The sequence below is a fragment of the Mustelus asterias genome, chromosome 25, assembly GCF_964213995.1.
Source record: "Mustelus asterias chromosome 25, sMusAst1.hap1.1, whole genome shotgun sequence".
In the NCBI taxonomy this organism is placed as follows: Eukaryota; Metazoa; Chordata; class Chondrichthyes; order Carcharhiniformes; family Triakidae; genus Mustelus; species Mustelus asterias.
In genome coordinates, this window is record NC_135825.1 from 8607611 (window position 1) to 8628555 (window position 20945).

Sequence of the window (20945 nt, forward strand, 5' to 3'; positions counted from 1 at the left end):
AACTTTCAACTGACTACAAGTGCGGAGATTTGAAAGGCAACAGAATAAACTACTTAAAAAACTTATGACCTTACAGTCCAAGGTAAATCTGAAGAAGCAAACAAGACACCCTCAGGGGAATGTGAAGAGAGAGACATTTCCTATAATTCATAGACCCATCAAAACTTCCCCTATGAGGCAAGTAAGAAGTCTCACAACACCAGGTTAAAGTCCAACAGGTTTATTTGGAATCACGAGCTTTCGGAGTGCTGCTCCATCATCAGGTAAGTGGTCCCCTATGAGGGAAGAAAATCCTCTCACTTCCACCTTTTGAGCTCCCTCAGAATCTTATACATGGCTCAATGTCAGAGGTGAAATGACTGCGCTAACACTGCAGCATGACAAACATTGTTAAGGCTAGGTTGAGGTGTCGGGAAATAGAGATATCTTTAAAATAATTTATATTTGTGTTCGTGGGGATTAGAAGTGGATTGTAGCTTTAAGTAAGCTAAATTTTGTGCTCTGTATTTGAAAGGGTTAATGGCTTCAGTCCGATTTAGATGGTCACGAGGGTTTACAATGTGAAAGTAATCAATGCTTAAAGGAAATCTAAGTTGTAGCTTAGCAACCAGGGGCCGCACTAACACAGAAAAAACTTTCGAGTTAGTTGTAAGCGAGAGCCAGGAGAAGCTGGACAGGTCATGGAGCTGCAGGGGGCAGACTTCCCAAAAGAACAAGAGTGTCCCGAAAAACAGGGAGCGGGGACAAAAAGCATGTCTCAGGAAGGTTGTTAAATTAAAGGAACAAAGAAGTGGAACAAGGTCCTGTTCAGGCAAATTCAAGAGGCAGAGAAAATATTCTGAATTAAAGAGCCAGTTGAAAGAACTAGATTTAAAGTTGGCTGGGTGAGGAGCCAGACATCCAAGGTAAATCAAAAATTTGATGACATTTTAACGCAGCCTGTGAAGGGGTAGCATTCTGTTGACATGGCTAGGGTAGCTGAGAGATTGTGTGGAAACCTGAGCACACATGGCAATTCAAAGCAGGGGAATACCAAAAGGGGAGGTTGAAATCCTGGAGGTGGATCCTTGATGAAGGCATCCGAGAGAAAATTTTGTTTCCGGGAGGATTCCGAGCATGTTCTTCGAGAGTGGAGTTTGGAAACATTTGTGAGGAAGTCAGAGTTCCAGTGAGACCAGTTGGCTCACAGTGTGACAAGCATCTGGGGAGATTTAATTAGAAATCCACAGAAGTGGATTGGGTGTCATCTGTCACTTGGTTTCAGAGCTGGTGTGTCTGACCACAGTTGGTCTGTTGGTTTGCATGGACTGTGTACTGACTGGGAACAATTGAAATATATTTTGCAACTTGAGATATCCTCACTGTGTGCATCTATGAAGATATCGGTGGGGTGAAGCGGGAGTTCATTACAGTTCATCTTTTTTTGTTTAATAAAGGTTTTATTCTTTTCTTAAAAGTCAATCATCCTCTCAACAAAAAAAATAAAAGTTACCATCTATCGAGCCGGGATTCTACTCTGGGACATGGCCACACATGCAAGAGAGGGAGAAATTCGGGATGGATTTCCCTGCTTACCTCCTTCAGTCGTGTTTATTGCAAACTCTTCGCTCCAGGGACCGCGACCTCTGCCGTTGACCGCTGCCACTTGCAGCTTATACATGTGATACGGCTGCATTCCCGACACAATGGCACGTGGACGCTGTCCAGGGGACTCCATAACCTTAACGCGTGACCTATATCGGCCAGTCTTCAGCAGACTCCCCTCATTCCAGTACTGGATCTGTGCAGAGGAAGGGGGGGGGTCTCGATCAGTTGGTACGCTCTTTCAGCGGTTGGATGGAGGTGACAGAGGGAAATCCTGGAGCGGTTGGCCACTGGAGCCAAAGGTGCCACCATATTGCACAGCACTCGAGCTCTCCTACCCGCCTCTGCAGTGCCCTACTCTCCTCTCTCCAGGAACCAGTCTGCCATCTTGAACTGGTTAGAGGGATGAGCAAGTATATGTGTAGGGATATGGGGGTAGGGCCTGGGTGGGATTGTGGTTGGTGCAGACTCGATGGGCCGAATGGCCTCTTTCTGCACTCTAGGGTTTCTATGATTCTATGGACAGCGAATGCAGTGCCAACCTGCTAAAGAGTCACCAGCTGAAAGATCCCATCTGTCGGCTCACCTTTGACCAGTCATGGTCAGGACTCGGAGATGGTCCCAACACTTTTTCAAAGGGTATAAAATTCTCCCTAGGAGTTAAGGCAAGTTCATAGGATCCCCACAGTGCAGAAGGAGGCCATTTGGCCCATCGAGCCTGCACAGACAACAATCCCGCCCAGGCCCTATCCCCACAACCCCACACATTTACCCTAGCTAATCTCCCTGACACTAAGGGACAATTTAGCAATGGCCAATCCACCTAACCCACACATCTTTGGAGTGTGGGAGGAAATCGGAGCACCCGGAGGAATCCTACGCAGACACGGGGAGAACTTGCAAACTCCACACACTCACCCGAGGCTGGAGTTGAACTCGGGTCCCTGGTGCTGTGTGAGGCAGCAGTACCAGCCACTGTGCCGCCTTCTGCGGCTGACTTTCTGCCTCAGCCCTCTGAGGACTCACAATTGGTGATGTTGCCTATTTGCCACTTTCCTCTCGAAATTTGTTACAGAAAGTTTTAGATTCCTACAGTGCAGAAGTAGACCATTCGGCCCATCATGTCTGCACTGACCACATCCCCTATCCCCATAACCCCATGTATTTTACCCTGCACGTCCCCCTGACACTAAGGAGCAATTTAGCATGGCCAATCCACCTAACCCGCACATCTTTTGGGCTGTGGTAGGAAACCGGAGCACCCGGAGGAAACCCACGCAGACATAGGGAGAACGTGCAAACTCCACACAGACAGTGACCCAAGGCTGGAATTGAACCGGGTCCCTGGCGCTGTGAGGCAGCAGTGCTAACCACCGAGCCACCGTGTGTTCAGTAACTGATTCTCTTTGCTACATTACTGTTCCACAATATGACTCAATACTTAAAACTTGCTCCTTGTGCTGGCTTCCTTTGGAAAATATCATTCTCTGTTATGTTGTGGGTTTCAATAAAAGCCCCCAGTCCCCCACACCAACCAGCCGGCTATGGAGTTATTTTGCTGCTTTATTTGGGTTTATGAATTATAACCAATAGCAATGTCGGCAGGTAAATGTGATCAAGCTGCAATTCTTTGTTCCAGTAAACGAGAGAGAGCAGTGAGGTTAGAACTGAACCTCGAGGAACTGCTAATGGGAATAATTTAACACAGTCTGTCACATTCATTCTTGACTTGATGCCCACCAGACACATCACACTAATTTGGATGATAGGAGGCTGGGATTAGTCAACAAGATGCACTGCAGCAATTCACCAAGGATCCTTAGACAGCACCTTCCAAACCCACGACCACTTCCATCTCGAAGGACAAGGGCACCATACACATGGGAACACCACCACCTGCAAGTTCCCCTCCGAGCCACTCACCATCCTGACTTGGAAATATATCGCCGTTCCTTCACAGTTGCTGGGTCAAAATCCTGGAATTCCCTCCCTAATGGCATTGTGGGTCAACCCACAGCACGGGAACGCAGCGATTCAAGAAGGCAGCTCACCACCACCTTCTCAAGGGCAATGGGCAATAAATGCTGGCCAGCCAGCGACGCCCATGTCCCACGAATGAATGAGAACAAACATACTTTGCCTGGACGTTGTATCCTTGTATATGAACACACACACAGATCAGCGACACCCACACCACATGAATGAATAAAACAATTACACAGAAAAAAATACTCACGGACCAAAATACACTGACATACGCAGAAATAGATCACAGAAACACACACACACACATACAAACACACACATACATGCTCACACACACACATGCTCGCTCACACACATGCTGACACATGCTTGCACGCACACACATGCTCAGACATGCTTACACATGCTCACACACATGCTCACGCACACACATACAAACACACACATGCTCGCTCACACACGCTTGTGCACACACACACACATGCTCTCACACACTGAGTCATACATGCTCACGCACACATGCTTGCGCACACACACACACACACTGCTCACGCATATGCTCACACACACACACACTGCTCACACACGCTAAGACACAGATGTTCGTACACACATACACTGCACACACACACACACACACACACACACACACACACACACATACACACGCACTGATACACAGGCTTTGCAGGAAGAGATTTCCAGTAGTGTTCACTTTATTTACAGCCTCATCTTGCAGGCAACAGTGTTGAGCGATAGAATTAAGGATCCTGCAGCTACTTACTCTGTAGCCAGTAAGATATCCCTGGATCGTATCCGGTGGCAACGATCTCCACTGGAGTAGAATGGTAGTGCTGTTGACAATTCTTCCAGAAATACTGGTGGGCGCTGCACTGGGATCTGAATAGAATCACAAAACAAAGTTCAAAGATCAGTACGTGTCAGACAGCGAGGCACAGAACTGAATGATCTAAGGCAGCAATTTATTTTTTCATTTTACTGGGCAAAAGGTAATGCATTAATAACTTCAACTTCACAGACCAAAGCTCATCTGTGACAATCCAGCTCCCCGTCTGACAAGGCTTTGATCTGAAAATTCTCATCCTTCCTTTTAAAACCCACGCTTTATCTCTTGGTGTCCTCCAGCCCTACCACCCTGTGAAACCTCAGAGTTCCTCCTACTCTTCTCTGTTCTGCAACTTGGATTTCAATTACTCCATCGTTGGTGGCCGTGCATTCAGCTGCTGAGCTCTGGAATTCCCTCCTCTTTATCTCTCTATCTCCCTTTCTTCTGCAGGACATCCCTTAAAACCTACTTCTTTGACCAAGCTTTTGGGTCATAGAAACATAGAAAAACTCCAGCACAAACAGGCCCTTCGGCCCACAAGTTGTGCCGAACACATCCCTCCCTACCTTCTAGGCCTACCTATAACCCTCCATCCTAATAAGTCCCATGTACTCATCCAGGAGTCTCTTAAAAGTCCCTACTGAGTTTGCCTCCACCACCACTGACGGCAGCCGATTCCACTCGCCCACCACCCTCTGTGTGAAAAACTTCCCCCGAACATTTCCCCTGTACCTACCCCCCAGCACCTTAAACCTGTGTCCTCTCGTAGCAGCCATTTCCACCCTGGGAAAAAGCCTCTGAGAGTCCACCGGATCTATGCCTCTCAACATCTTATATACCTCTATTAGGTCTCCTCCCATCCTACGTCTCTCCAAGGAGAAAAGACCAAGCTCCCTCAGCCTATCCTCATAAGGCATGCCACTCAATCCAGGCAACATCCTTGTAAATCGCCTCTGCACCCTTTCAATCTTTTCCGCATCCTTCCTGTAATGAGGCGACCAGAACTGAGCACAGTGTCACAGGGTCATCTGGTCTAACATCTCTTCTCAGATAAATGCTTTGATGAGACATTGTACTACTGAAGGTGCTTAATAATCACAGGTTCTTTTGCTGATTAACTGTGTACCTCTGCGCAAAATGCAGGCTGTTAAGGGTTTAATCCATTTGATCCAATTAATGAAAGGGTTAAATAAATCAATTCAGCTAAAAATTCATCCTTTGCAAAAAGCAGAGACACAAGTCTTTTCCTGACAGGTCTTAATATATGAGAGCTCAGACCAACTGTACAGTCAAAGGGGCATGTTTAGATACATCGAGAATCTCTCAAAAATACTCCAAAAAAAGTCTATGAATCGCAGAAAGTTGGTGTGCAGGTGCAACATCTCATAAAAAAGGCAAATGGGATGTTGGCATTTATTGCAAAGATCATGGCTGACATTTCCCTGGTCTCAAATCCATCTCCATCCAGCGGAGTATAAAAGTAGAGAAGTGTTGTTGCAATTGTACAGGGTGTCGCTGAGACCACATCTGGATTATTGTGTCCAGTTTTGGTCTCCTTATTTGAGGAAGGATGTTGCTGCATTGGAGGCAGTTCAGAGGAGGTTCACCAGGTTGATTCCGGGGATGAAGGGGTTAACGTATGAGGAGAGATTAAACAGTTTGGGCTTGTACTCGCTGGAGTTTAGAAGGATGAGAGAGGATCTGATTGAGGTATATAAAATTTTAAAAGGATTGATAACGTAAATGTAGACCAAATGTTTCCCCTTGTGGGGCAATCTAGAACAAGAGGTCGCAGGTATAGGTTGCGAGGCGGTAGATGCAAAACTGAGATGAGGAGGAACTACTTCTTGCAGAGGGCGGTGAATTTGTGGAACTCGCTGCCCCATAGCGCGGTGGAGTCTGAATCATTGAGTGGTTTCAAGAAGGGGATAGACATATTTCTGATTTTGATAAGGGGATATGGGCAACAGATGGGGAGGTGGATTTGAGACCAGGGAGAGATCAGCCGTGATCTGATTGAATGGCGGAGCAGGCTCGAAGAACTGAATGTGCCGACTTCTGCTCCAAATTCCAATGTTCCTGATAGTAGAATAGACAATAGTCTGTTATGCTAAAAACAACAGATTTTCGTTACAAGAGACTGGTAAGCATTGGTGTCAGATTTGCGGGTCACTGAGTGGAAGTCCCAGTCGACCTCCTCAGAGCTGAGGGAAGGCAAATGAAAACATTGCCTTACACATTTGATTGAGAGTATAAATCTGATTGTTATTTGTTTGAATATCCAACTTTTATTTTCTAAGTGGGTTTGAAGATTAGATTTACTTTTAGGTAAATTAATTTGTACTCTGCATTTCTCTTTGAGATGAAGTTGCTTATCTTGCATTTACACTCTAATATTCAAAACATTACTATAACGTAATCCAAGAAATAAAATAATAATAGTATTCCAAAGTGAACATTATGAAAAGGTTGCAGTCTCACTCTGTAAACCTCAAGGACCCTGACTCCTCTAGGATTCCCTAATAGTGAATTCTAAGTTCAGGTTCGAATCCCGCCACGGCAGATGGTGGAATTTGAATTCAATTTAAAAAAAATCTGAAATTAAGGATCTACTGATGACCGTGAAACCATTGTCGATTGTCGGGAAAAACCCACCTGGTTCACTAATGTCCTTTGGGGAAGGAAATCTGCCGTCCTTACCTGGTCTGGCCTACATGTGACTCCAGAGCCACAGCAATGTGGTTGACCTTCATCTGCCCTCGGGCAACTAGAGATGGGCAATAAATGCTGGCCCAGCCAGCGATGCCCATGTCCCATGAATGAAGAAAAAGTTCACAGAGAGATAGTTTCTTCAGCGAGTTACGTTCTGCTATAATATACTGTGCATATTTTAGTCAGAGATACTTTTGTTTAGTCAAAATACTCCTTGGAGAGAGAACACTTTACTTTGAGACCAAGACTAGAGCTAGCAGAGCTAACCAGGCTCTTATGATGATTTGAAATTTCTCTCAGTTGAGGATTAAGCTTGGCAGTAAGTTCAGCTGAATTAATTTATCGTGCTGGGAAATTAAGATGGCAGAACCCTAACAGAGCAACGGCAGCCATGCCTCAAATTTACCACAGTTTCTGCGGATGTCAGAAAACTGGTTTGCAGCATTCCCCCAAACTGTTTTGCTTTCAACATCCAGCATTCACACCAGATCATAGCATCATAAGACAATAAGACATAGGAGCAGAATTAGGCCACTCGGCCCATCGAGTCTGCTCCGCCATTCAATCATGGCTGAAATTTTTCTCATCCCCATTCTCCTGCCTTTCCCCCATAACCCCTGATCCCCTTATTAATCAAGAACCCATCTATCTCTATCTTAAAGACACTTGATGACCTGTCCTCCACAGCCTTCTGCAGCCAAGTGTTCCATGGATTCACCACTCTCTGGCTGAAGAAATTCCTCCTCATCTCTGTTTTAAAGGATCATCCCTTTAGCCTGAGGTTGTACCCTCTGGTTCTAGTTTTTCCTACCAGTGGAAACATCCTCTCTACGTCCACTCTATCCAGGCCTCGCAGTATCCTGTAAGTTTCAATAAGATCCCCCCTCATCCTTCTAAACTCCAATGAGTACGGACCCAGAGTCCTCAACTGTTCCTCATACAACAAGCTCTTCATTCCAGGGATCATTCTTGTGAACCTCCTCTGGACCCTTTCTACATCCTTCCTTAGATATGGGAATCATAGAATCCCTACACTGCAGAAAGAGGTCATTCGGCTCGTCGGGTCTGCACCGACTTTCCGAAAGAGCATCTTACCCAGGCCCACCCTCATAACCAGACGTATTTACCCCACTAACCCCCCTACCTACAGTAAGCGGCAATTTATCATGGCTAATCCACTCAACCTACACACCTTTGGAGTACGGGAGGAAACTGAAGCACCCAAGAGGAAACCCACGCAGACATGGGGAGAATGTGCAAACTCCACGCAGACAGTCACCCGAGGCCGGAATTGAACCCGGGTCCCTGACGCTGTGAGGCAGCAGTGCTAACCACCATGCCACCCCTTATGGAAGAGTGAAATTTTTATTTCTGTAACTCTTTTCATGGCTTCTGGGGCTCCCCAAGCACTTTACAACCATCGATGTTCTGATCAAATGTAATCCCTACAGTAAGGAAAAGCGGTGGCCAATTTGCACACAATGCCCCACAAAGAGCGTTAATATTAATGACCAGATAATCTGCTTTTAGTTAAGGTACTGACAGGGCCAGGGAAACCTCCTGTGCGCTTCTTCCAACAGTCCCGTGGGGTCTTTGAGCCGCGAGGGTAAAGTAATGCCTTGTCAGGAGTTGAGGATCTCTGACAGCGTAGCAAGCACTCAGGGCCACTCTGAATTGTCATGTTTGATCAAGTCAGCCCAGTGAGGACTTGTACTTATGACCTTAAAGCCCAGGGCTGATAGTGATGTCCACATAGCCAAGGCTAAGGCCTCGCTAAAGTCAGAAAATCATCCCTTCACCCCCCAGGCAGACGATGAGAACGCTGCCATTGGAGTTTATTTTTGGTACGCTCCAGGTTTAATGTGGCAGCACGTCGAGGATCCGGGCCTGAGTCACTCAATATACTTACGGTCTTCACCAGAGTATCCAACTATAGTTCTCGGCTCAGGGCCCGCTCCAAAATCATTGACGGCCTGCACTCTGATCTCATAGGGCGTGAAGAAGGGTGTGGATGAAACCACGTAACTGGGCCTGGTGACCGTGACTGTTGACCACTCCCCGCCCACATCTTTTTGTCTCCAGCTGACGATGTACTTCAGATTGGGTCCACTGATCTGTGTACCATTCAGCGGCTGCAAGGGAGAAAATTAAATCCAGAATAAAAAGGCAGAACGGCTTACATAGGATACTACAAACAAAATCACAGCTGGACTCAAGATAGTAGTTCTTATTTTATTTCCTCCTACCCCCCCCCCCCCCCCCCCCCACCCAACTTAAGTTAGCCTCGGTATCACAAACTCCCCTTAATGCTGAGCACATAGAATACCGAAAGTGCAGAGAGAGGTCATTCGGCCCATCTAAACTGTACTGACAACAATCCCACCCAGGCCCTATCCCCAAAACCCAAACTTTTTACCCCGCTAGTCCCCCTGACACTAAAGGGCAATTTAACATGGCCAATCCACCTAACCCGCACATGGGAGGAAACCGAAGCACCCGGAGGAAACCCACGCAGACACGGGGAGGACGTGCTGACTCCGCACAGACAGTGACCCAAGCTGGGAGCTGAACCCGGGTCCCTGCGCTGTGAGGCAGCGGTGCTAACCACTGTGCCACCGTGCCTTCCCTGTCCCGGTTAATAGCTCCATCATCCCTCATAGATCTTCCCAATTAACCACTCACCTATTTTCTCCACAGCCAACCTGAGTCAGTGGTTGAGCAGAGGGTTTTTAATGAGATGTGAGCAACAACAGGACAGACTGTGCTTACCGTCCATCTGATCTCCATGCTGGACCTCGATATTCCTGCGCCTCTGACATCAGTCGGATTAATCTCAGGAGCTGAGAAACATGAAGTGATGTTAGAACATGCTCCATTCAGCTCAGAGAATTGTAGCAATGACACGCAGGGTGGAATTCTCCTCAAAAAAATTCTAAGTGTTGAATTTGCAGGAAAACTGGAGTAATTCACGCTAGTTTTTTCAGTGGGAGTTTGTAAGAAGCCCTCGGAGGCAGAAGGTCCTTCACCAAAATCCCTTTATTTACAATCTAACAGCAGTACACAGAGTGCTCGCAGTCAACAGTCTACCTTTGGGAGTGCTGGAGGAACTGACACTCCCGGTTAAATACAAGGCAAAGACTCCCTGATCGACCCATCAATTGGATCCTGAATCATGGAACTCTTTTTTTCCATAAGGTTTCCATTAACACTGAAATGAAGTTACTGTGAAACTCCCCTAGTCGCCACACTCCGGCGCCTGTTCGGTTCAATGCACCTAACCAGCACGTCTTTCAGACTTTGGGAGGAAACCGGAGCACCCGGAGGAAACCCATGCGGACACGGGGAGAACGTGCAAACTCCACATAGACAGTGACCCAAGCCGGGAATCAAACCCGGGTCCCTGGCGCTGTGAGGTAGCAGTGCTAACCACTGTGACATCGGGTACCTGGCGGCTCCTTTACCAGGGAGTTCATACTCCAATAGACCAACCTCAATGGCTTGATTGGAGTCCAGTAAGAAGTCTCACAACACCAGGTTAAAGCCCAACAGGTTTATTTGGTAGCACGAGCTTTGACCCACCTGATGAAGGGGCAGCGCTCTGAAAGCTTGTGCTGCAATTAAACCTGTTAGACTTTAAGCTGGTGTTGTGAGACTTCTTACTGTCCCTACCCCAGTCCAACGCCGGCATCTCCACATCGTGACTGAAGTCATTACAGAGTTCAGACTAGAATCTCCCACACTCTGTGCACTGCAGGGGTCACCAGCGTAAATATCATTATAAATCAAGGCGGTGGGGCCTATTCTCGCCTGGGAGGCTGAGATCAGTGGGCCACTGCGCATCTAGTGATTCACCCAGGATATGGTCAATGCAAAGCGCGGATCGTATAGTCAGGTTGCACATCACATTCTAAAGACTTGGAGCCACACCACGACAGAGAAAGGTCAGGACAGGCCCGTTACCTGTTCCAGTTGTCTGGTAGCGTTCGGAGGGAACACTGGGGGCACCTTCGCCGACTTGATTCACCGCGATCACCCGGAACTGGTAGTTAACATATGCAGACAGCTGTAACACTGCAGAGTTGATGTTGCCTGGGATTCTGGTCAGATTGTGCCACTTTCTCGGCTCAAACTTGTTTTCTTCAAACTGCACGATGAACCCTGTAAAGAGGGAGGAATATCAAACACTACGTCCACTGGCTCTATTAGTGCAGACAAATAACAGCGATTTTCTCCTTCTTCAACACCTTTGCTTCCTCAAGCCGTCCACCATATCGCAACTTAGCCATAGCCTGAGACAGAAAATAAGCTCTCGGATAAAAGCAAATTACTGCGGATGCTGGAATCTGAAGCCAAAAACGAAAATGCTGGAAAATCATAGAATCCCTTCAGTGCAGAAGGAGGCCATTCAGCCCATCGAGTCTGCACCGACCACAAACCCACCCCTGCCCTATTCCTGTAACACCACACATTTACTCTGCTAATCCCCTGATGCTAGGGTCAATTTAGCATGGCCAATCAACCTAACCCGCACATCTTTGGACTGAGAGGGGAAACTGGAGCATCTGGAGGAAACCCACGCAGACACGGGGAGAACGTGCAGACTCCGCACAGTGACCTGGCGCTGTGAGGCAGCAGTGCTAACCACTGTGCTGCCCCAATCTCAGCAGGTCTGGCAGCATCTGCAAGGAGGGAAAGGAGCTAACATTTCAAGTCCAGATGACCCCTACTGTGTCAAAGCTCAACAAGGTCTCAGAATTCAGGGTACGGTGCAGTGAGGGGTATGTCTCTCCCACCACAACTCTGTCACTTGGTGCCGAAACCTGAATCTGCCGGGATTCCAACTCATGAAAGAAGTCAGCCAAACACACGTTAGGGTAAGGAGGAATGTCTCTCACCTCATCAAGGAGATGTGGGGCATGTTTGAGGGAATTCCCCGGTTATTTTGTGAATCCTGCCAATGCCACTCTCATGGTGGCATTGTAGCTTCAACGTTGGCTATAGTTGGCAAGGATTCCAGCGATAGCCTCGCATTGATCAAAGCTCTGGTCAAGAGCGCACCTGAGAGGGGGATTGGTTACTATTCGAAAAAAGCTCCCCTAGCTTCCTTACGATTTGGAACCAGACAATGGTAAAGTGGCCAAATGGCCTCCTCCTGTTCCATTCCATTGGTATTTGTCCTGATGAGTGCAAGATAGAAACATACATAGAAGATAGGAGCAGGAGAAGGCCATTCGGCCCTTCGAGCCTGCTCCGCCATTCATCACCATCATGGCTGATCATCCAACTCAATAGCCTAATCCTGCTTTCTCCCCATAACCTTTGATCCCATTCGCCCCAAGTGCTATATCCAGCCGCCTTTTGAATACATTCAATGTTTTGGCATCAACTACTTCCTGTGGTAATGAATTCCACAGGCTCACCACTCTTTGGGTGAAGAAATGTCTCCTCACCTCCGTCCTAAATGGTCTATCCTGAATCCTCAGACTGTGACCCCTGGTTCTGGGACAAATGGCCTCCTCCTGCTCCTATCTTCTATGTTTCAACACAATTTTTCTGACCACATGTTGGGTGTACAAAATGACAAGAAGAAATGTTCAAATGATTGTTGTGCCTTGTTTAGCACAGATGACGGTTTTGTACCTGTGATTGGGCTGTTATTGTCATCACCAGGAATCCAGGTCAGCCTTATACTCCGATCTGTTGGGTCCGTCAGTTCCAGATCTCGGGGTGGTTCAGGACGATCTACAATGAATCATGTCAAATGGCTTAGCCAACGTTCGGAACCGATTCTCCCCAATTCCATCTGAACCCCAACGTCAATATTCCAAACTAAACCGAACAAAATCAGCCCAATCAAATCAACCCAACTTCCGAAAGCCAATTAGACGCTCTCTGAAGCCAAACCAAGTCAAACCAACGCGACTCTTCAAAAGCCAAAACAAGTCAACCAAACTTCCCAAACCAAAACATTATGGGCGGCATGGTAGCGCAGTGGTTAGCACTGCTGCTTCACAGCGCCAGGGTCCCGGGTTCGATCCCCGGCTCGGGTCACTGTCTGTGTGGAGTTTGCACATTCTCCTCGTGTCTGCGTGGGTTTCCTCCGGGTGCTCCGGTTTCCTCCCACAGTCCAAAGATGTGCAGGTTAGGTTGATTGGCCAGGTTAAAAATTGCTCCTTAGAATCCTAAAATGCATAGGTTAGAGGGATTAGCGGGTAAATATGTGGGGGTAGGGTCTGGGTGGGATTGTGGTCGGTGCAGACTCGATGGGCCGAATGGCCTCCTTCTGCACTGTAGGGTTTCTATGATTTCTATGAAAACAAGACTTAAACCTTCGCGGCGGAACCTTAACTAAAACTTTCAAAACCAACCCAAAGTTCCCTCATCCAACGTAACGTCGTAACAACAGAGAATGCTGGGAAACCTAGTGGGACTGGAAACTCTTCAGGAGCCCACAGACAGTTAAGTTAAAGTGTATTTATTAGTGTCACAAGTAGGCTTACATTTATACTGCAATGCAGTTACTGTGAAAATCCCCTAGTTCGCCACACTCCGGCGCCTGTTTGGGGTACACTGAGGGAGAATTTAGCATGGCCAATGCAACCTAACCAAAACGTCTTTCGGACTGCGGGAGAAAACCGGAGCACCCGGAGGAAACCCACACAGACACTGGGAGAACGTGTAAACTCCACACAGACAGTGACCTAAGCCAGGAATTGAACCGGGTCCCTGGCGTTGTGAGGCAGCAGTGCTCACCACTGTGCCGCACAGTGATTAGGTGTAGACACATTTCCAAACCTTAACAGGTGTGAAATTCATCTTGACTGGGATCATGAACCAGATAGCCAATCAGCAGCTTGCTTTACACTTCAGTCTGTTCTATTTCCTTTTCCCATTTTTGCCGAGTGCTAGGTGGCCTACCAATGCGGTGTCTTCTGGTTTCCACACCACCCCCAAGGCAAATTTCATTTCAATTTTTCAAACAAGCTAATTAAACCCACTCTTGTAAAATCAGCCCTGGACTTTCACAAATCCAACCTACTCCATTCCAAAAGCAAGGTTTTGAGGGGTGACCTGATGGAGGTCTACAAGATTATGAGTGGCATGGACAGAGTGGATCATCAGATGCTCTTTCCTGGGGTAGAAAAGTCAAGTACTAGGGGGCATAGGTTTAAGGTGTGCGGGGAAAGGTTTAGAGGAGATGTGCGAGGCAAGTGTTTTCACACAGAGGGTGGTGAATGTCTGGAACGCGCTGCTCGGGGAGGCGGTGGGAGCAGGTACGATAGCGGCATTTAAGGGGCAACTAGACAAATACATGAATAGGATGGGAATGGAAGGTACGAACTCTGCAAGTACATACAGTTTTAGTTTAGGAAGGCATCATGATCGGCGCAGGCTTGGAGGGCCGAAGGGTCTGTTCCTGTGCTGTACTGATCTTTATTCTTCGTTCTTTGATGCCAATCCAATCGTTTTCATTTCCCCTTTCCTCCCAATCCATTGTTACTATCCTTTCAGTCAGAGTCCCCACAGTGCAGAAGAAGGCCATTTGGCCCATCGAGTCTGCGCCAACTCATATCCGGGCTTCCCCCATAACCCCACGTATTTACCCCGCTAATTCCTCTAACCTATATATCTTGGGATTCCAAGGGGCAATTTAGCATGGCCAATCCACCTAATCTGCACATCTTTCGGACTGTGGGAGGAAACCGGAGCACCCGGAGGAAACCCATGCAGACACGGGGAGAACGTGCAAACTCCACACAGACAGTGACCCACGCCAGGAATCGAACCCGGGTCCCTGGCGCTGTGAGGCAGCAGTGCTAACCACTGTGCCACCGTGGCACCCACCACTCAGTTCTGCAATATCCCTGGACACAATATAAATGTAGTTTGAATTTGAGAGCAAGCTGACTTCCAGGAAATTTAAAAATATAAACATTACAGATATGGATTAATAATCACCAGTGAGAGGATTTATGCAGATTTACAGAGTGTGGTGTTATGCGACCTTCCTCATATCAAAAGAAGCTAATGAGTTATTACTGGGTTCTTGATTCAGAGAACTAAGCTACAGGTGATGTATGAGTGAATGTAAGTGATGGACAAAATGCCAGAAATACGATCATGGTCTTTGAATTTCTGTAAATTCATAGTTAACTTAAAGAACAAATATGTAGTAGCAGACTCTGCTAAATGGATTTTACATTGAACTGTTTGATAAAAGATGCATAGAACTTGATACATATGAAATAGTCACCCAACTGAGTAGAGAAATTGTACTAAATCTTTGTCTTCACCTCCTGGATTCTAATCAAGTGAATCAAATGGCCATCAAAGAATGTACAAGAACATTAGAACTAAGAGCAGGGTTCAGGAATTCAGCCCCTCGTGCCTGCTCCGCCAATCAATACGACCATGGCTGATCTCACCTCGACCTCAACTCCGCTTTCCTGCCCACTCTCCATAGCCCTTCAACCCATTGCTAATTAAAAATCTGTCTATCTCCTCCTTAAGTACACTCGACGCCCCGGCATCCTCCGCACTCTGGGGTGGTGAGTTCCACAGATTTACAAACCTTTGCGAGAAGTCGTTTCTCCTCGTCTCTGTTTTAATTCTGCTGCTCCTTAATCCTGAAACTCTCTTTCTAGATTGTTCCACAAGATGAAGCATCCTCTCTATAAAAGGTCATGAAGCCTAGGTGAGCGGATGGGGTTACGTTGTAGCTATGATCTCATTGGATAATGGACCGGGTTAACGGGTTGAGTGGTTTACTCCAGTCCTTGTTTCATTGCTTTCAATAAGATGTCCATCCAAGGTGTTCAAAAAATATTTTCCTCATATTCCCACTGGTTCTCCTGTCAATTATCTTAGACCTGGTGCCTCTGGTTACCAACCCTCCCGCCAAAGGAAAATTTTCTCCCTACCTACTAAATTTGGAATACCTTTATTTAATCACCCCTTACCATCTCTGGTTTAACGGAACAATCCCAACTTCTCCTTTCTCTCCACATAAATTCTTCATCCCTGGTACCAATCTAGCAATTGTCATAGAATCCTACAGTGCAGAAGGAGGGCATTCGGCCCATCGAGTCTGCACCGACCACAATCCCATCCAGGTCCTATCCCCATAACCCCAGTCATTTACCTTAGCCAGTCCCCCTGACACTAAGGGGCAATTTAGCATGGCCAGTCCACCTAACCCGCACATCTTTGGACTGTGTGAGGAAACCGGAGCACCCGGAGGAAACCCATGCAGACGCAGGGGAGAATGTCCAAACGCCACTCAGACAGTCATCCAAGCCGGGAATCGAACCCCGTGTCCCTGGCGCTGTGAGGCAGCAGTGCTAACCACTGCGCCACTCTGTCCTCTGCATTCTTCTCCAACACCTTTCCGAAAGGCTTGTGCCCGGAATTGGAAACAATTCTGAGTGACCTAACCAGTGAATTATAAAGATTTCTTCTTTATGACTCTACGTCTTCATACTCCATCTAAAATAGCCTGTGCTTTTCATTATTTAGCAGGGCCTAAGTAATGCGATCGCTTTGAAAATGGATATGAATTATTTAAGAATCACGCTTAGCTGATTCCTACAGATAAGGAAGAGAAAAGGAGGAAGGAGAAAAACAGAGCAAGAGGAAGAGGGTGGCAGTGGAAGGGTGCGTTTCTGAATGGAGGGCTGTGGCAAGTGGCGTTCCTCAGGGATCAGTGCTGGGACCTTTGCTGTTTGTAATATATATAAATGATTTGGAGGAAAATGTAACTGGTTTGATTAGTAAGTTTGCGGGTGACACAAAGGTTGGTGGATTTGCGGATAGCGATGAGGACCATCAGAGGATACAGCAGGATATAGATCGGTTGGAGGCTTGGGCGGAGAGATGGCAGATGGAGTTTAATCCGGACAAATGTGAGGTAATGCATTTTGGAAGGTCTAATACAGATAGGAAATTTACAGTAAATGGCAGAACCCTTAAGAGTATTGATAGGCAGAGGGATCTGGGTGTACAGGTACACAGGTCACAAAGTGGCAATGCAGGTGGAGAAGGTAGTCAAGAAGGCATACGGCATGCTTGCCTTCATTGGCCGGGTCATTGAGTTTAAAAATTGGCAAGTCATGTTGCAGCTTTATAGAACCTTAGTTAGGCCGCACTTGGAATATAGTGTTCAATTCTGGTCGCCACACTACCAGAAAGATGTGGAGGCTTTGGAGAGGGTACAGAAAAGATTTACCAGGATGTTGCCTGGTATGGAGGGCATTAGAAATAAGGAGAGGTTGGAGAAACTTGGTTTCTTCTCACTGGAACGACGGAGGTTGAGGGGTGACCTGATAGAAGTCAACAAGATTATGAGGGGCATGGACAGAGTGGATAGTCAGAAGCTTTTTCCCAGGGTGGAAGAGTCAATTACTATGGGACATAGGTTCAAGGTGTGAGGGGCAAAGTTTAAAGGAGATGTACGAGGCAGATTTTTTATACAGAGGGTGGTGGGTGCCTGGAACTCGCTGCCGGGGGAGGTATGGAAGCAGATACGATAGTGACTTTTAAGAGGCCTCTTGACAAATACATGAATAGGATGGGAATAGAGGGATATGGTCCCCGGGAGGGTAGGGGGTTTTAGTTCAGTCGGGCAGCATGGTCGGTGCAGGCTTTGGAGGGCTGAAGGGCCTGTTCCTGTGCTGTAATTTTCTTTGTTCTTTATTCTTTGAATTGAGAGAAAGATATGCGAGAGAAAGGAAGATAAGCAATGTTGAATCGCAAAGCATGTGCATTAGGACTGACCAGATTTGTACTGGAGTGTGACTAGCTTTGCTGGAGGGTGCTTCGTGACTCGGGTGGATGGAGCTATTACAAGGGGGCATAACTATAGGGTTCATGGTGGGAGATATAGGAAGGATATCAGAGGTAGGTTCTTTACGCAGAGAGTGGTTGGGGTGTGGAATGGACTGCCTGCAGTGATAGTGGAGTCAGACACTTTAGGAACATTTAAGCGGTTATTGGATAGGCACATGGAGCACACCAGGATGATAGGGAGTGGGATAGCTTGATCTTGGTTTCAGATAAAGCTCGGCACAATATCGTGGGCCGAAGGGCCTGTTCTGTGCTGTACTGTTCTATGTTCTATGACTCTGACAAGGTGCTAAACGCATGTGCTGTTCAAAACTGAGGCACGAGCTTACCACTACATGGCACAACGTCCATGAACTAATCCTCACACTGAAAATATCTGCACCGTATGAAGGCAAAGGGGACAGATCTTCCTCTGTCAGTGATATCTGAGGATATTATTGAATCTACCAGGCAGATGCGTCACTTGGATATTGAACTCAGTGTCCTGCTGAGCACTCAGCACTGAGCCTAATTAGTGCCAAGGTGGGAAAGCACTGGGCAGAATCTGGAACTGTCATTGAAAGAAAGCATGGGTGCCCTGTTGGCACGGCTTTGCATCACAAACCAGCTGTCCAGCCAACTGAGCCAAACCAACCCCCCTTCAATGTACCCTCTTCAAGGTACAACACCTCAGCAGTGGTTTTGTTGAGTAACTCACAGAGTAACCATAGAGAAACCCCTTCTTCTCCCTAAAAAAAAATTCTATGCAGTAACAACCATGGTGGGAAGAGGATGTGGCACAGCCCATTAGAAAGGAGGACATTTGTACCATGTTATATCACAGGTCTTAGTATATCAGGCAATGTTATTGTGGTTAGCGTATGTGTTAGGTTATTAGAAACACACAGTGTGTAACTGGTGTACTGTTAATCAGAGACCTACAGAGAGGCTGAGCATGTTCCAAGATAGTAAGTCGCTTCCTGCATCAGGCAACCAATGCCCCATTACTTCTTTAATCAGGGTAGTATCCAACGATGGAAGGTGCTGCTATTTCTCATGGTGAACTTGAGGGGTCTGGGTTAGACTTGGCATTCTGAGAATCATGGGACTTCCCGCGGCCAGACCAGAGAATCCCACTGGCAGGAAACACGTGGCTGGGAGGCCGGAGAACCTCACCCACAGTTCCTTGGAGTGCCACGTTTATCCCTTCCATTTCCCCTTGCAGTCAATTCCTGATGCTGCTCTGTCACAGTGGGACTTACTTAGGGAAGGGAAACTCCATTCCAAAGTCCCCTATTTACAAGTTATGGAGTTGCATCTTGGAAGAAGCCTTGGAAACCCTTGGTTGGTGCAAGGCCGAGGGCGACCAAGAGGAAACCGAGTGAGAATCCGTGAAATCAGTTCAGGGGTAGTAAATAGAATAACTGATCGCTCTTTCTATCTTGATGCCAAGATTATGGGATCATCAAAGCTTGTGTCAGGAACGTCAGTGTTGGAAAAGGGCCACTTTCCAAAGTTTCATCTAGCTTCAGCTGCACCCTAAGAGTGGTGCAGGTTGGATGCAGAGTGGAATTGCTTTTACTCCCTCGCCACTCCCCAGCCTCTTTTAGATCCAATCTCAGAAAAGTGTCACTTTGTCTATACCATTTGACATTCCTAATTTCAACATCAAAGGTTCACGTGCCTGAAATGATTAACTTTAATGATAAGAGCTCTATACAGTATGAAGATCCACCCTATCGATGCCCCTCATAATTTTGGAGACCTGTATCGGGTCTCCCCTCAGCCTCCTTCCTTCCAGTGAAAACAGTTGCCATTCAATTTCCTTTCAGATAATACATTCTGGATCACAATTTGCTGTATAGAATTGTTTTCTTCATGTTGCCTATGGTCCCAATCACTTTAAATCTTTGCTTTTCTTTGTTATCAGTCCTACTGGCACTGAAAACAATTTCTCTTCATTTACTCCATGTCAACTATTCTATTTTTAAAAAAAAATACCTTCATCAAATCTCCTCTGAACCTTCTCTGCTCTAAGGAGAACAAGCCCAGCTTCTCCAGTTAAAAGGAAAATATTGCGGATGCCGGGAGCTGAAAGAAAATGCTGGAAAATCTCAGCAAGTCTGACAGCATCTGTGGAGAGTAGAGCCAACGCTTCGAGTCTGGAAGACTCTTCATCAGATGATCTGACAAAGAGTCATCCAGACCCGAAACATTGGCTCTGTTCTCTTTTCCATGCCGTCAGGCCTGTTGAGATTTTCCAGCATTTCCGGCTTCTGTTCCAGCTTCTCCAGTCTCGCCACAGAGCTGAAATTTTCCAGCCAACTCTCTTGTGGTTTCCCTCTGTTTTTTTCCAGACTGCATGCTTGTCCCATTCTGAAGCAGCTTCGCAAGTCACTCACCTTTACAAACAAGAAGGCCCAACTCCATCTCCTCAGGGCAACTAAAGATGGGTGATAGATGCCAGCGTGGTCTACCTCCCAATAAAAAAAAAAGTATCCTCAATCTAACCAGTCCCACCTTGTCCTGGACCATGCCAAGCATAACATGTGAAAACAGTTTGCATAGCCACGCTACTTCTGGTACCATTTTGATAACACACTGGTTAAACTTTCCCTTCAAAGTAGAGAATGTAGTGGTTGTCGGGGTTAAGATGTTAGGCCGTAGCTCCCATCCAGGTCTCTTCTCGGGATCTCTAGAGCTTGCCATACTTTCACTTCCAGGGTGGAATATTAATAGGTTTGTAGTAGTTAGTGAGTGGATTACCTTTCAGTACAGCAGCAAGCGGGGTAATTTGGGTGGAAGGAACAACTGTGGAGGTAAGAGGAAGGTTGAAAGAGGTTAGTTTCACATTAAGCCTTAAAAAAGAAACAGGTAAAAGAGAAAAGATGTTTGCAGTTGAACTGAACATGAACAGAGGAAAGAGGTGCAGTGGTTACAGTTATCCACTCGGTAATAGCTCTTAGGACTCACATCATTATATTCAGTCACATCT

General features: G+C 46.7%; 1 protein-coding gene across 1 annotated transcript in view; it reads right to left on the reverse strand.

The window, feature by feature from the left end:
• Positions 1-20945, reverse strand: part of nfasca (neurofascin homolog (chicken) a) — a 279787-nt gene that overhangs the window by 66385 nt on the left and 192457 nt on the right. The window contains exons 18-24 of the mRNA XM_078242069.1: positions 20717-20761; positions 12770-12871; positions 11090-11287; positions 9899-9969; positions 9039-9261; positions 4355-4470; positions 1576-1780 (exon numbers count right to left, since the gene is read on the reverse strand). Of these exons, the coding sequence (XP_078098195.1) occupies positions 1576-1780; positions 4355-4470; positions 9039-9261; positions 9899-9969; positions 11090-11287; positions 12770-12871; positions 20717-20761 (960 nt within the window). The remainder of the gene's footprint in view (positions 1-1575; positions 1781-4354; positions 4471-9038; positions 9262-9898; positions 9970-11089; positions 11288-12769; positions 12872-20716; positions 20762-20945) is intronic.